Source organism: Hemiscyllium ocellatum, chromosome 3, assembly GCF_020745735.1.
Source record: "Hemiscyllium ocellatum isolate sHemOce1 chromosome 3, sHemOce1.pat.X.cur, whole genome shotgun sequence".
Taxonomy (NCBI): domain Eukaryota; kingdom Metazoa; phylum Chordata; class Chondrichthyes; order Orectolobiformes; family Hemiscylliidae; genus Hemiscyllium; species Hemiscyllium ocellatum.
In genome coordinates, this window is record NC_083403.1 from 34,695,378 (window position 1) to 34,711,635 (window position 16,258).

The following is a 16,258-nucleotide window of genomic DNA, read 5'->3' on the forward strand; positions in this document are numbered from 1 at the left end:
ACTTTTTGCCATGACTTCAGGAAGAATGGTTACTACACAACCTGCTTTTCTGATACCATTTTCAATGGAAGAGAACCTGTCTGTACAAAGAATGAGATCTGGGTTCTGCAGAGGCTGTCCTGCTTGAGTTGCTTTGTCTACATGTTTTAAAATTTCCTCACAGTATTGTTCTTCAAACCTCTCTCCTCCCTCTTCCTGCTCTTTGGACATTGGGAGCATTGTTGTGGGTTAAGTGGGCTGGCCTGAACTGTGGGATTTGGGGGCTTCTAATACTGTTGTACAGTGGGTCCATCTGGCTGCGCTTACTTACAATATTCTATTAGTTGACAGTAAAGCATATACTGTGTGGGAAACTTGACCGGTTTTGGTCGACATTACAGCCTAACTTGTGACTTCCGCTGCCCTCAAGCAACTTCCCCATTCCAGGCCTACTGCAATTAGGTTTGTTCAGTGGTATCCATGGGTCTTTGTAAACTTCCATGATTTTGCATCAGTTTGGCTGTCATGGATCCTTACTTTTCATTTACAAAAAGGGTAAATAGTTTTCCACATTTCCCAAAGCTGATGTCTAGCATAAGACCTTTTTTTAGATTCCTGAAAGCCTCTTGTTGCTCTTCTGTGAGAGTGATAACCTTCTTTGGTGCTCTCTTGCCCTTTAAGAGATTGTTCTGTGGTTGTGGTTGTGGTTGTGGTTGTGCTAGTTGTGTGTAGGAATCAATCTAACTCCTGTTAAAGTTACTCAGTCCTAAAGAGGATCTGAGCTCCTGGATAGTAGTGGGCTCTTGGGCCTTCCAAATTGCTGTAGTTCTGTTCTGAGTAAGTTCTCTTTTTTTCGCTTCTGAAGTCTTCTGCCCTTTATATACACATCTTCTTCCTGCAACACTCTTGAGCCTTGTTAAAATTGGCTTTATGTCCTCGGGAGTGCAAGTGGTCTAGTTGAATTCACGGTTCCTCTTCCTGCTGTTCCTCTGTATTGGAGGTGAGTAGAATATCATCCACATACTGAATAACTGTAAAAGACAAACCGGTAATTAATCATATAGTCATGGAGTCACATAGTCATGGAGTCCTACAGCACAGAGCCAGGCCTTCAGGCCCAGACAGGTTCATGCTGACCAAACTGTCCATCTACACTAACCCCATTTCCCTGGATATGGCCCATATCCTTTTAAATGTTTCCCATCCATGTATTTGTCGAAATGCCTTTTAAATGTTGTTAATGTACTTGCCTCAACCACTTCTGCTGGCAGCTCATTCCAAATGTGTACCACCCTCTGTGTTTAAAACAAAAGTTGCCGCTCAGGTTCTCTTTTATCCTTTGCTCTCAAACCTTAAACTGATGCCCTCTCATCCTCTATTCCCAAACCCTGGGAAAAAGACTTGAGTGCATTCACCCTATCCATGCCTGTCATAATCTTTATATATTTCTCAGATGCCCCCTCAGTCTCCGGTACCGTAAAGGGAAAAAAAAAACAGCTTTTCACAAATGATTATGCAGGACCAAGTGAAATACAATAGAACTGCTACAGAAACCACTATTCCTGGACAGTGAAGGCAAACTTCAGGCCAAGATGCTGACCAGAATCCTTTGGCCGTGTCTAACACAGGAGTATTTATGTCCCGGTGTGAGGGCATTAAAACTAGTAGTGGGATCTGTGACCAAAGGAGTTTTTTTGATCGATCGGGCATTTGTTGCCAAGTTGCATCAAGTTTTCACACGGGGCTGTTGGAGGAGCTGTGTGTTTTCACCAATATGCCTTGTTCTTCCAGTTGTCGGATGACTGCAAGATTCCTGCAGTTGAGGCTGGGGTAATGGAGTATTGTTTGGTACATGGAAGGATGACTCTATTGATTGATGCTGGTTCTATCTGGAACAAGCCACAATAACTCTTATTCTTCGCCTAGATTTGAATGTCTCTGAACTCTTTCCTTTTCATACGTCTTATGGACCAGGCCACTCAGTACAAAGAGGAAGTTACCTGGGTCAGAATGTCCATTCCCAAGAGAGCTTGTACCACCGGTCCTATCCAAGCTGTGTCTTTAATTCATGCAGATCCAACTCAATGTGCACTGGGAAGTTCTTTTAATAGTGAGACCTTCGTCTTCTACTCCACGTGCTATTTGTATTTTCCTGTCCAAGGGTAGCAATTTTCCATAAATGGTAAAAATGTTAATTCTGATCCAGTATCCAAAAAACAGTTTATGTCATGGTTGCTTATACTCATAAGGATATAAATTCTGTCCTCCCATGTTGTACTCGAACCATCAGGTACGCTGAGGGAGAGGGCGGGGGTCCTCTTTTTTTTTGTGTTCAACGTTTCCTACGGTTGTCTATGATCATATTCTTGATCCTGTCTATAACTACTATTCTCAGGTGGTTTGATCCTGGTTCAGAGTTGCCTCATGGCCCACCCTGGTGGTTTCATTACTTGGTCCTGCAAGTCTTCACCTAATGCCCTTCTTTGCCGCAATAGTAGTATTTGCTAGGGGACCTTCCCAGCAGTTGTTTCACCATTGGTTTTCTCCTTGTGGTCTGCATTGCTCTCATGTCCCTGTCCAGCCATCTGCATCAAGCGGCCAGATTTTCCACTGTCACCAGTCATCCTCCCAGGCGTGATGCGCTACTTGCAGCATTTTGGCAAATTCCGGCTTCATCCCTGCCACAAAGACAGCCTTTAGTGGTCTCTCACTATTGTTATCCAGGTCATTAGACTCCCTAATGTCAAATACCGAGTAAGCTGACCATGCCACCTTAAACTCTCAATAATCAAATGGACCCTCATTTGTTTTCTGTGTACGTGCCATTAGTCTCCACCCTTAATTACTTTGTTCAATTTTGCAAGTTAATTATTACCACCTATCTAATCCCAGAGCTCTGGCGAGATATGTAATCCATGGAACATAATATTTCTGTTTGAGTTAGGCAAAACATAGTTTGTTCATTCTTTAAGATCCACTTTTTTAAAAAAAAGTTACTTGATAAGCCACTCCAGATATTTGATCCATCTCTATGTAAATTTGTTCAAATTCGAAATTCTGTTTACTCAAAGTCAGACAATTTTTATGCACTGAAACCACGAGACTGGTTTGTGCTCTCAATTTTTATTTGAAACCTTTTACCTAATGCTTTTCGTAATTGGTGAATCTATGACTACTTCAGAACTGATTATGTCTCATTATCTGAAGAATCTTCACTGAAACCAACGATTTGTATTGTAACAGATTGATTAAATAATTTGAGGAATTCACTAATTAGCGTGAAATGTTCTTATCTGTATTTTATATGTAAATAACTACAGCTGCATATTCTATCTCAGTTCAGTAACCGTGAGTCTACTGAGCTGCTATTGTTCTACTTATGAAGACTACATTAAGCAAATATCTGTTGTTAACTTGAATTACTGTCAGCCAATATCTGCTGCATTAACTATGGGCAGTCTTATGGCCATTTTGTGCTGCTCAGTCAAGGGCAGCCCTGGTTTTAAGAAACAGGTAGAGAGTGGAGTTGAGGTAACAACCAGATGTGCATTATTCTTTATAGAGTGATGAAGCTGAAGGGGTGAATGACCTATCTGTACTGCTATGTTCCAAGGGAAAAGAACTGAGTTGATTTAATGCAGAGTACATTTATTAGTTGTAAATTTTTAAGTTGACTAATTTATTTATCAATCTTTTGCAGTCATGGTCAAAGAGATACAGCGCAAATTTTGATTTCAAGGGGAGCCAAATACTTAGCTGACAAAAATGGTGTAACTCCACTGGATCTCTGTGTACAGGTACAACTTTGGTTCTGGTATTATGACTTAGAAAATGTTCTTGGCTCCTTTTTTTGCATCCAAAGGAGAAATAGAAAGTTTGTTCTAGACTAAACAAAGCTTATTTTTCTGGAGTAGAATGAATTTTGTTGGGTATATTTGTAATGAATTTGAATTCTGAAATAACTGGCGGAGGAGTTTTCAAATCTTTGTCCACCTCTCACTATCAATTTCACGTTACCTATTGGAATAAATTATATATGTACAATTTTGTTCTGGCGAGATCAGGCAAGCTTATTGTGATTTCAGTTTCTGCTCTTCACTACAGAACCTTTTCAATCAAAGAGCTTCTCCTTGTTTTGGTGTGTTTTTCAGTATATGGAACAAGCTTGATAACATATAAACATTGCATTATTCTTTGTCCCTTCTTTCTTTAGAATCCCCAGACCTTTGTTCCCCCCACTTTGCCTCTTTTTCTCTCCTTGAACATCTTATTGGTAATAAAGATCCCATTCCACTGTAAAATCTGTATGTATTTTTTAATTCGTTCATGGGGTATGGGTGTCAGTGAGGCCAGCATTTATTGCCCAAGCCTAATTGCTAAGAGGGCATTTTGGTCTGTCCTGCCTGCAGACACGCCAATACAACAGTTTCTTCCCTAAAGGACATTAGTGAAACATTTGGGTTTGTAGATATATGATTACATGGTCATCTATGAGAATAACTATTTTTATTCCAGATGTTTTGTATTGAATTCAAATTTCACCATGTGCCATGTTAAGATTGCATCCAGAGTCCCCAGAACAAAAGCGTTCTCAATTCCCAGTGACTTTACCACTGCCCCATGCAATTTCCCATCTCCAGTTTTCATCCCATTTTTGGCGAGGTTATTTAATACTGCTGTACATTATCTTTTGTTTCAAAGATTTCACCCGAACTCTGGTTCACTTTCTCAACCAATGTTCATTTTTTTTTTGCTTTTTCTAAAATTCATTCATAACATGAGTGTCGCGGCTACGCCAGCATTTGTTACTATCCCTAGTTACTCTTGCAATGGTGATTTTGAGTTGCATCTTGAACTGTGCAATCCATGTGTAGTAGGTAGACTCCCGATGCTGTTAGGGAGGGAGTTCTAGGATTTTGTTCCAATGACACTGAAGAATATGTTTCCAACTCAGAATGGCGAATGGCTTGGAGGGCAACTTGCAGATTGTGGTGTTCTCATGTATCTGCCACCTTTGACCTTCGAGATGGTTGAGGCCATGACGTTTAAAAGTTGGTGTCCAACAAGCCTTGTTGAATGTCTGTGGTGCATCTTGAATGCATTGCTGCTACTGAGGTTTGGTGGAGAGAGTGAATGTTTATAGATGTGTTGCCAATCAAATGGGCTGCTTTGCCCTTTGATGACTTTATGTGCCATTCAGTTCATAGTTTATGCAGTACAGCATCAGGCCATTCATCCCAACTCTTCCATGCTAGTATTTATTTACATTTCTAAGAACTGTGTGGCAGGTGGCACAGTGGTTAGCACTGCTGCCTCACCGCGCCAGAGACCTGGGTTCAGTTCCCGCCTTGGCTACTGACTGTGTGGAGTTTGCACATTCTCCCTGTGTCTGCGTGGGTTTCCTCCGGGTGCTCCGGTTTCCTCCCACAGTCCAAAAATGTGCAGGTTAGGTGAATTTGCCATGCCAATTTGCCTGTAGTGTTAGGTGAAGGGGTAAATGTAGGGGAATGGGTCTGGGTGGGTTGTGCTTCGGCGGGTTGGTGTGGACTTGTTGGGCCGAAGGGCCTGTTTCCACGCTGTAAGTAATCTAATCTAATCTAAAACTAAATTCCCCATCTTTCTTAGAATCATAATATTTCAAAGTACAGAAGAGTCCCTTTGGCCCATTGAACCTGTACCGATTTAATAACTAAATCTACAGTAGTACCACTTTCTGGTACTTGGTCCATAGAATAATGTGACATTTCAAGTGCACATCCAAGTAATTTTTAGAGTATTACATTCCAGATTCCTATCAACTTCTGGGTGACAATAATTTCCCCAATTCCGTTCTAAACCTTCTGCCTTTCACCTTAAAATTGTGCCACTTTGTTTTTGACTCTTCAAATATAGAGAATAGCTGCTTTCTATCTATCCTCTTCATGCCCCTCATAGTGTTCCCTACCCTTGGCCTCTTTTGCTTATCTAGACTCTTCATAGCTGAACTACTCACAGCCTTCCCAAATTTTACCATCCACCCCCACATTTTCTTCTACATCATTCATATACATATCATGATCAAAAATGAAATCAGCACTGACCCCTGTGACCCACGACCTATCCCGGTCTTTGATCACCATGACCCTTTGTCCCCCAGCAACTAAGGCAATTTTGGACCCAACTTGCCCTGGGTCCCATGTACTTTTACTTTCTTTGTTGGTCTCTCATGTGGAATCTTTTACAAGTTTTTGCCGAAATCCTATAAACTATAAATTGCACTACTCTCGTTTACACATAGTTGTGTCCTTGAAAGTTTCGATCAAATTAATCTAATACATCTCAATCAGGTCTCCTCTCAGCCCTCTCTGTTTCAAAGAAAACAATCTGAGCTTCATCTAAATCAGTGTTTAGTGTGTCCTTAAATTTTGTCTTCCGTCATTTCAACCACACATCGGGTGAAGACGTTTCTTCCTAACTTTGTAAAAACTTGGGTATGAGATATTTGCGGCAAAGTTTTATTTTAAATTTTAGTTTGGAAGTTGAATAATGGCACTATATTTTAACAGTTTAAACAAAATAAAACAGAATTGCGGATGCTGAAGATCTGAAGCAAAACAAATTTTCTGGTGAAACTCAGGTGTGGCAGCATCTGTAAAGAGAAAGCAAAGTAGAGATTTTTAGTCCAGTGACTATTCCGGATGGTTCTGAAGGATTGTTGCACTCAAAATGTTAACTCTGCTTTCTCTGCAAAGAAGCTGCCAGATCTGCTGAGTTTCTCCAGCAACTTTGTTTTTGGCTTTAAATATAAGTTACTTGCAATAGAATTTTTTTTTTGTTCCTTATGGAAAGTATGCAGTTCATTCCTACAGTAAGATGTGCTGAGGTAAATTTGAAATTGGCTGTAAAACAGCAAACTGACTTAGTAATGAATCATTTTTCAGGCACGTGTCCACCAAATCCTCAAGGTTGTGGGATAAGTAGGTAAAGTTTAGGTTTAGAAGGGACATATGATGCTCACTTTTATTAGTCGAAGCATAGAGTTTAAGACAGGGAGGTTTTGCTGGAACTGTTGATTAGGCCACAGCTAGAGTATTGTGTGCAGTTCTGGAATCCACATTATAGAATGAATGCAATTGCAGAGGAGATTTACAGGAATGTAGCCTGGGTTGGAGAGTTTGAAAGATTGGATTTTTTTCCTTCAAGAAGAGGAGACTGAGGTTCGTAGATATGGTACGTGGGAAGAAACATTTCTCCCTGGTGAAGGGATCTGTGACGATGGGGCAGTACATTTAAAGCAAGGGATAGAAAGTTAGAGGAGATGTGAGGAAACCTTTTTTTACACCAGAGGGTGGTGTAAATGTGGAACTTCACTGCCTGTAAAGTTGGTAGATGCTGAAACTCATGTATTTAAGAAGTTTTTAGATTGACGCTGGAAATTGGGGATTAGAATAGTTAGGCTTTTTTTTTGAGTGGTGCCGACTGGCTGTGTTGTTCTGTGCTGTAGACTTCTATGATGCTATCTACCTTCCTGGCATTGCATTCCATCAGGAATTCATTCCATTCTCTTTGCAGTCTTTTCTGACTCCATTTTGAGCTCTCCCCTTCAAACTGTGTTTAATTGCTGCTTACTATTTGCACTCTCAGATCTTTCATCCTACTTTCAGTTAGCAAATGCGAGCATTGTGAAGTTTTGTTCCAAAATTTTTGTCATCTTTGTTAAATAACCTAAGCTGACAGGCACTAGGATGGAATAGGGGCTGAGTCTGAGTGGGAGACTCTCCAGAGAGTCATTGTAGACTTGTTGGACTGCATGGCCTGTTTCCACACAATAGTGATTCTATAATTCCTTCTAATGCAAAATTCAGGTCAATAATTTTCACCTCAATGAATGCTCGTCAAAACCACAAGCAGTGTCACCAAGCAGGACTAAGACTTAACTGAACAACAAATCTCAAAACAGCTTTATGGTGTTAAGTTCTCATATGCACTTTCTTTTTTTTCCTTTTAAATGTTACTTTGTACACATACTGCATATATCTCAACAGATGTCATTGCCAACTCTTATTAGGTGATAACGAGGGGAGGTGATGAGCCTGATGGTAGGGGGTGTGGTTTGATGGGTAGTGGGAAACATAGTATGGAAGCATTACTCCTGGGCAGTAGCCAGCATGGCTAAGTAGTACTGGTGAGCATGATCAGGAGTGCTGAGGGGTGGATTGAGAAGATCTGGTCAGCATGATGGCATTGGGGGTGGGGGTGGGGTTGGTTTCTTGGGGTGAAGGTTGTGTAGTTTGGAGGATGTTAAAAACCCAGTGCCAAACAATAAACGGCAAAACAACCTCAAGGAATACAATGAGTTTGACAAGGTTCCTTCGGATAGACTGATTTAGCAAGGCTAGATCTCAAGGAATACTGGGAGAATTAACCATTTGGATGCAGAACCGGCTCAAAGGTGGAAGACAGAAGGTGGTGGGGGGTTGCTTTTCATACTGGAGGCCTATGACCAGCGTGTGTCACAAGGATCGGTGTTGGGTCCACTGCTTTTCGTTATTTATATAAATTATTTGGATGTGAACATAGGAGGTATGGTTAGTAAGCTTGCAGACACCAAAATTGGATGTGTAGTGGACAGCGAAGGAGGTTACCTCAGATTACAATGGGATCTTGATCAAATGGGCCAAGGAGTGGCAAATGGAGTTTAATTTAGATGAATGAGGTACTGCATTTTGAAAAAGCAAATCCGGTTAGGACTTGTACATTTAATGGTAAGGTCCTGGGGAGTGTTGCCGAGCAGAGACCTTGGAGGGCAGGTTCACAGTGTCTTGAAAGCGGAGTCGCAGATAGATGGATAGTGAAAGGGGCATTTGGTATGCTTTCCTCTATTAATCAGAGCATTGAGTATCGGAGCTGGGAGGTCATGTTGCGGCTGTACAGGGAATTGGTTAGGCCACTTTTGGAATATTGCATGCATTTGTGGTCTCCCTCTTATCAGAAGGATGTTAAACTTGAAGGGTTCAGAAAAGACTTACAAGGATGTTGCCAGGGTTGAAGGATTTGACTTAGAGGAAGAGGTTGTTTTCCCTGGAGTGTCGGAGGCTGAGGGGTGACCTTTATAGAGGTTTATAGAATCATGAGGGGCATGGATAGGATAAATAGACAAGGTCTTTCCCTGGAATGGGAGAGTCCAGAACTAGAGGGCATAGGTTTAGGGTGAGAGGGGAAAGATATAAAAGAGACCTATGGGGCAATTTTTTCATGCAGAGGGTGGTGCATGTATGGAATGAGCTGTCAGAGGAAGTAGTGGATGCTGGTACAATTACAATATTTAAGAGGCATCTGGATGGGTATATGAATAGGAAGGGTTCAATATGGACCAAAATAGTGATTAGCAGTTTGGAAGATCTTGGCCATTGTATGCTATCAAATTGATTGGGCATGGATAATAAAGCACATCTGTTTTAAAAAAAAACAAGTAACTTTGCTATGTTTCTAATATGTTGGAAAGCTCTGCAGGTACCCTTTTCCACATGAGAACTATTTTTTGATTGGTTCACAGAAATGCTTTCTAGAACATTCTCACTTCCCCTCTTGTGAGAAGAACATAAGGCATAAGTTTAATCTGTCCCATAGGTGTTGCTGAATTCCTTTTAACCTGCTTTATGGTTTTAAGCAGTGAAGGATTCTGTAGCTTGTAAGTTTAATTGTTTTTCAATGGTCCTGTAAACAAAATATAATCTTTTGTTTATTCCATTGTCTGGTCACCTTATTTTGTTAATCAAATGTGATTTCTTGTAATTATTCTGCTTTTTTAGGGAGGTTATGGAGAGACGTGTGAAGTTTTGATCCAGCACCATCCCAGACTCTTCCAGACACTGATTCAGATGACACAGAATGAAGATATCAAGGAGAACATGGTAATGTTCTTTGAACTTAATTCACTAGATCAGTTATGAATTTTAAAAGTATAGTTTTTAATACTACAGTGCAGAATAAAATATGAATATCGAATGATAGGCTAGACGATTAATGTCTATCATCCTGGTCCCATACATTATCAATATATGCATCTAAACACTGCATCATTACCTGGAAGGGGCACCAAAACCAATTTAAACCTCAGGCCAAAATCAGAAATTGCTGGAAAAACTCAGGTGGCTTGGCAGCATCTGAAGAAGAGTCACAGAATCCAAACTTTAAGGTCTGCTTTCTCTCCATAGATACTACCAGAGATTTTCCAACAATTTCTGATTCTGTTTCTGATTTCCAGCATTTATGGTACTTGGTCCTTTTTTAAAAAAAGCTCAGGCCCATTGGGCAGGGGAGTGAAATAGGGCATTCCTTTTACCCCAAACAAAAATATGGAGATGTAAAGAAATCCATCAAGCTTCATCATTCTTTGTATTGTCTGCCGTTTTAATTTTTTTCAGCCTGACAAGTTCAATTCTTGTCTAAAGAACTGCAACAAGATTGGTGCCAGCTGAACAAGGCAGTCGCCTATTTCAGGAGTCTACTTTTCTGAAAACCTCAATATCTCCTGACACCTAATCCTGAATCTGAATTAATGCAACTTAAAATTGCGATACCATCAACATCTCTCACCTACAAGCATTAACTTAAGCTAGTTCTTAATTCAAGCACAAATGTTTTTGTCATCTTAATCATCTTTTCAGCGTGGGTCAGATTACTCTGATTTTTTTTAAAATGTATTTTAGTCCATCTGTTCTGAATTAGTCTCCTAGAATTTTTTAAGCCTCCACATCAGACACCATGTCAGGAGACTAATAGTTTTTCAGTGGAGTCATGACCAAGGTCTTGCACAAAAATAAATTACCCATAACAAAGCCTTCTAAAATTGAGGTTTATTCAGATTGTTCAGAGCTATTATCAAATATAATTTGAAACTGTGCTACATGAAGAAGGTTTGAAAGAGCAGTGTAAAGAATTAGAAAAGAGAAGGGACCGTATTGCAGAGCTTGGGGCCTAGATAGCTGAATCCATAACCAGTAGTGATGAAGTGATTAAACTTAGGGACACTCGGGCCAGAATTGGAACGCAGCATATCAAGGAGTACAGGACTGGAAGAGGTTGCATAAATTAGAAGCAGTGAGCCATGAGCCATGGAGGTTGGTAGCTGAATGGAGTTGGTACAAATTAGCTTATGAGCAACAGAGATTTGAATGAGCTTAACTTTTATGGAGAATGCAAGGCAGAAGGCTTAGGAATAGTCAAATGAAGAAAAAACCCAGAGGTTACAGATGTGGATGAAGGTTCGACCAGGAAACTTTGCAAAAGTAGCAACTAAAATGGGCAATATTTGGGAAGGAGAAGTAGGTGGTTTTTGTAGTGGTCAGAAGCACACCCAAATGTCAAATATAACACCAAGGTTAAAGCTTAACTTGTTTATCTTTGGACGGTTGCCAAGAAGGGATGTTTATGCTGGGGACCAAAAACAGTGGCTTCAGTATTCCCAATATATAGTTTGGCAATATTTCTGCTTGGTCATGTTGGACCAATAGTCCAAAGATATGTAGACAGTGGGTGAGTCAAGCAGGTTGTGCTGGGCTAGTAGTGGACATCTTTAGTATATATGTAGAATTTGCTTTTGAATAGAATTACCAAGGGCAAAATAGTATGCTTTGTCTTAGTCAATTATCCTATAAATAAATACTGTACAAGACGCTATGCTTTAATTATGATATTATGACACTACTCGTGAATCTTCAGAAATCTACTTTCTAGAACATATCTCTTTATTTCCAGCTTCTTTTAATGCTAAAATGTGAATGCAAGTTGGGCGTGTGTCCTTCCTCTTCGGCTTAAAGCAGCATGCTACCAATCTGAACATCATTTCACAGTCATAAATTCCCCCAAAATAACTAGATCTGCCTGCAATGGCTGAACATTGGATCGTCTGCGTGGGTTAGAATGGAAACAATCAGTCTGCAAATTTGTCAATCATGTTTCCAGTGACTATATACAAAACATGAATAAAATTAGGAAAGAACAAAAGTTCTTCAAAACAAATGCCTATGGGTCACCCCTGGTAACCAGTCCTAAACCGGTGCAAATCGATTTATAATTACTTTCTTCCTACATTCTCTTCCAAACAGACTTGTGTCCAGCTCAGTTGTTACCGTAATATCAGAGGCTTCCACCTTGTGTGTGGAAGCTTTTTGTGTCTTTTGTGAGAAGCTTAAACATATGTGGTAGAACGCTTGGCAATATATTATGATGGCATTGCATAGTATATTACAAGACTTCATATGAACTGTAAATTGATCTTATTGATCTGTGTAATTTTAAGCTTTCATTATGACCTAGTATTGCACTTTAAAAAAGTCTTTTTAGCGATGAAGAAAATGAATTGTTTGCTCAAATCTTTAATGTTGACATTTGTTCCACTTTTTGAAATTAAAGTTTTAAAAAGAAGGTTAAAATCTAATTAATAGCATTGAAGGTTAAATTTTTGGAAATGGAGACTTCTGTGGGTGATTATCCTGACAGTCATCCATCCCTTTCATATAATTTAGTTCCACATCCTCCAAGGGAAGAGAAGCCTCAAAGTAACTTTAAAAGATACTGCAATTGTTCATTTGTAAAAGCCTGCTACAGTTGTAGTTTAGTTTCCTTTGGCTCCTTTGTTTTTGTGTAATGAGGACATTTGTTCTTTTCTTAATTCAAAAGAAATCTTCTGCTTAATAGTATGGATTTTGTAGAAATGACCAAGATGCATCAGCATGAAAAGTCACAAGCTAATTTTAATTTTGCATTCCCTACCACATTGTAGATAGCACCACTATTAGTCATTCATGTTGTGTATGATAGCCTTTTGAATAAGCATTTAAAGTTAGGTGTGGTTTATTTTGCATTTAGTTGCGGCAAGTTCTTGAGCACCTATGTCCACAGAATGAAAGTCTGTATCAGAAGATCCTGATCAGTCTTGCTGAAGTTGCTACAACAAATGGTCACAAGTTGCTTAGGTAAGTTGACAACAGCAATGGGATCCAAACTAAGTGTGGACTTGAATTTCAGTCCCTTCAGCACAACTTCAGATCCTTTAAAGGAAATTTGTTAGTGTAAAGTTAAATGTTAACATTAATTACTTAGTTCCTCCATTGGGAAGTCGCTAAATTTTTCTCATTTGATCAAGCCTCATGTGCAAGCTTGGGCCACTGATTCTTAAAATGTATTTTTGTGCTGGATGGTCAAACAATTATCCATTATCCATTCTCCAGAGTAATGAAGAATCAAGGTTGGTTTACTTACCCTTCTGGCTGAAATTATTGTGATAAATGAAGTTATGGTGTTGGGCTTTAATGAAGTATTAGTAAATATTTGCTACAGAGTTGTCTGTGAATCATTGAATATTAGGCTGACATTGAGCAAGAAAGTGATTTTTGTTTCATTGCCACCACCTCCGTCAGGAATACTCTTGACAGACAACTGAATACGTAGTATTGTGAGGTTATTATGAGGGATTTTAAATGCCAAATTATTTTTCAAACATGAATGAAATGGCCAAACTTGAGATTTAACAGTATTAATATTGCAGATATGTACAGGAATTTAAAAATTGAAAACAGCAAGTCTGACAGCATCTGCAGGGAGAAATCAGAGTTAAGGTTTTAGGTTCTGAAGAAGAATTACTGGACCTGAAATGTTAACTCTGATTTCTGTCCACAGATGCTGCCAAACTGTTGACTTTTTCTAGCAATTTTTGATTTTTTCTGATTTCCAGTTCTTTTGGTTGTTTATTGAGTACTTTTACTGTTTTGCAAAATAATTGTTGTATGTCAAAATATTAGATTTTACTTTTCCTCTGTCCTCAGCCTATCAAGCAACTATGAAGCACAGATGAAGAGTTTGTTGAAGATAGTGCGTATATTCTGTCATGTGTTTCGCATTGGCCCAACCTCTCCCAGTAATGGAAATGACATGGCTTACAATGGGAATAAAACACCGCGAAGCCAAGTTTTCAAGGTCTGAAAAATGTATAATTTTATTAGGAACATTGAAGTAAAAGAGATGTATTTCACAGAGCATACAAACATTAATCAGGCAACTCTTGAAAGAGAAGTAGGTTTGGTTGACAGAGTTTATAGATGTTTACAAAATCTGTTGCTTGTGTATCCTGCTTAAAATGAGAGCAATGTTGCTCCTGCTTTTATCTTGCATTCATCATAAATATTAAAAAAAAAGCTTAATTTCAAACAATCATAGCAATTTATATTGAAGGAGAAAAGAATGCTGATTATTGGGCATGTCAACACTGAATTGCCAAAGCATTGCCATGGAGAAAGAGGTTCTAGTTTCCCCATGCTTCTAGACAATGCAAGAATGAAGGTACTTGAATAGATTCCTTTTGTTTGGAGAAAATAAGGTCCTTTGCAAGGAATTAGTATGAATGCACGCTGCTTCTAAGAAGCATATATATGCAGTTTTATGAATTTGACTGAATATTTTAAATTGATTGTTAGTTTAGCTGTTAACACTTGGAATTATCAGCATGCAGTGCCAAGGTCGAAATCGCAATTAGCAAAGATGTTTTGCTTTGGGGTTTGCAAACTTGGGCTGGGTGATTACAGGAGAAAGTGAGGACTGCAGTTGCTGGAGATTAGAGTTGAAAATTGTGGTGCTGGGAAAGCACAGCAGACCAGGCAGCATTCGAGGAGTGGGCAAATTGATGTTTAGGACGTAAGCCCTTTTAGGAATGAGTGATTTACAGTTAAGTCTGTTATGAACAGCCAAAGGAGAATGATGCTTGATTTTAATCAAAGTAAAATATTGCAGATGTTGGATGGAGCTGATAGTAAATGCCAGCGAAACTGAACAGATCTTGTTGCATCTGTGGAGAGGGCAAGTCTTGTATGACTATTTTGAAGATGTCATATTAGACCCGAGACATTAACTCTGATGTAGGTTTGCTCGCTGAGCTGGAAGGTTCATTTCCAGATGTTTTGTCACCCTACTAGGTAACATCTTCAGTGGGCCTCAGGTGAAGCACTGTACATGATTCCTGCTTACTATTTATATGTTTGGGTTTCCTTGGGTTGGTGATGTTGTTTCCTGTTCTTTTTCTCAGGGGGTGGTAGATGGGGGTCGAACTCGATGTGTTTGTTAATAGAGTTCCAGTTGAAATGCCATGCTTTTAGGAATTCTCGTACGTGTCTCTGTTTGGCTTGTCCTAAGATGAATGTTGTTCCAGTCGAAGTGGTGTCCTTCCATATCTGTATGTAAGGATACTCGTGAGAGTGGGTCATGTCGTTTTGTGGCTAATTGGTGTTCATGTACCCTGGTGGCTAGTTTTCTGCCTGTTTGTCCAATGTAGTGTGTTTGTTACAGTTCTTGCACAGTATTTTGTAAGTGACATTAGTTTTGCTCCCTTCAAGTTCATTAGCTGCTGTTTTAGTGTGTTGGTGGCTTTGTGGGCTACCATGATGCCAAGGGATCTGAGTAGTCTGGCAGTCATTTCCAGGATGTCTTTGATGTAAGGGAGAGTGGTTAGGGTTTCTGGATGTGTTTTGTCTGCTTGTTTGGGTTTGTTGCTCAGAAATTGGTTCACCCCTTGGCATCATGGTAGCCCACAAACCCACCAACACACTAAAACAGCAGCTAATGAACTTGAAAGACCCTATACAGGCAACAAGCAAAACTAATGTCATTTACAAAATACTGGGCAAGAACTGTAACAAACACTACATTGAACAAACAGGCAGAAAACTAGCCACCAGGATACATGAATGTCAGCTAACCGAAAAATGACATGATCCGCTGTCACTCATATCCTTACATACAGATAAGGAAGGATACTACTTCGACTGGGACAACACATCCATCTTAGGACAAGCCAAACAGAGACATGCACGGGAATTCCTAGAAGCATGGCATTCCAACTGGGACTCTATCAACAAACATGTCAGGTTGGACCTCATCTACCACCCTCTGAGAAAAAGAACAGGATATGACATCACCAACCCAAAGAAACACAAACACAAATAAAAAGCATTAATCATGTACCATACTTCGCCTGAGGCCCACTGAAGATGTTACCTAGTAGAGTGACGAAACGTCTGGAAATGAACCTTCTAGCTCAGCGAGCAAACTTGCATCCAGGAGCTCAACCTGAGCTACAAATCTTCTCAAAACCCACTAACATTCACGCTGTTTGTCTCTGCACAGATGCAGCCAGATCTACTGAATTTCTCCATCATTTTCAGTGATGTATGATTTTGTTTAGCTAATCTTTAAGACATGTAAATCGCATCTCATTGGCACTAAATTCACATGCAAGTTGCTTAAT

The 16,258-nt window shown here is 39.6% G+C and overlaps 1 protein-coding gene across 1 annotated transcript in view; it reads left to right on the plus strand.

The window, feature by feature from the left end:
* hace1 (HECT domain and ankyrin repeat containing E3 ubiquitin protein ligase 1) overlaps window positions 1-16,258 on the plus strand; it is a 95,223-nt gene that overhangs the window by 42,094 nt on the left and 36,871 nt on the right. Inside the window, exons 8-11 of the mRNA XM_060856606.1 lie at window positions 3,680-3,776; window positions 9,771-9,872; window positions 12,832-12,938; window positions 13,788-13,938. Coding sequence (XP_060712589.1) covers window positions 3,680-3,776; window positions 9,771-9,872; window positions 12,832-12,938; window positions 13,788-13,938 — 457 coding nt within the window. The remainder of the gene's footprint in view (window positions 1-3,679; window positions 3,777-9,770; window positions 9,873-12,831; window positions 12,939-13,787; window positions 13,939-16,258) is intronic.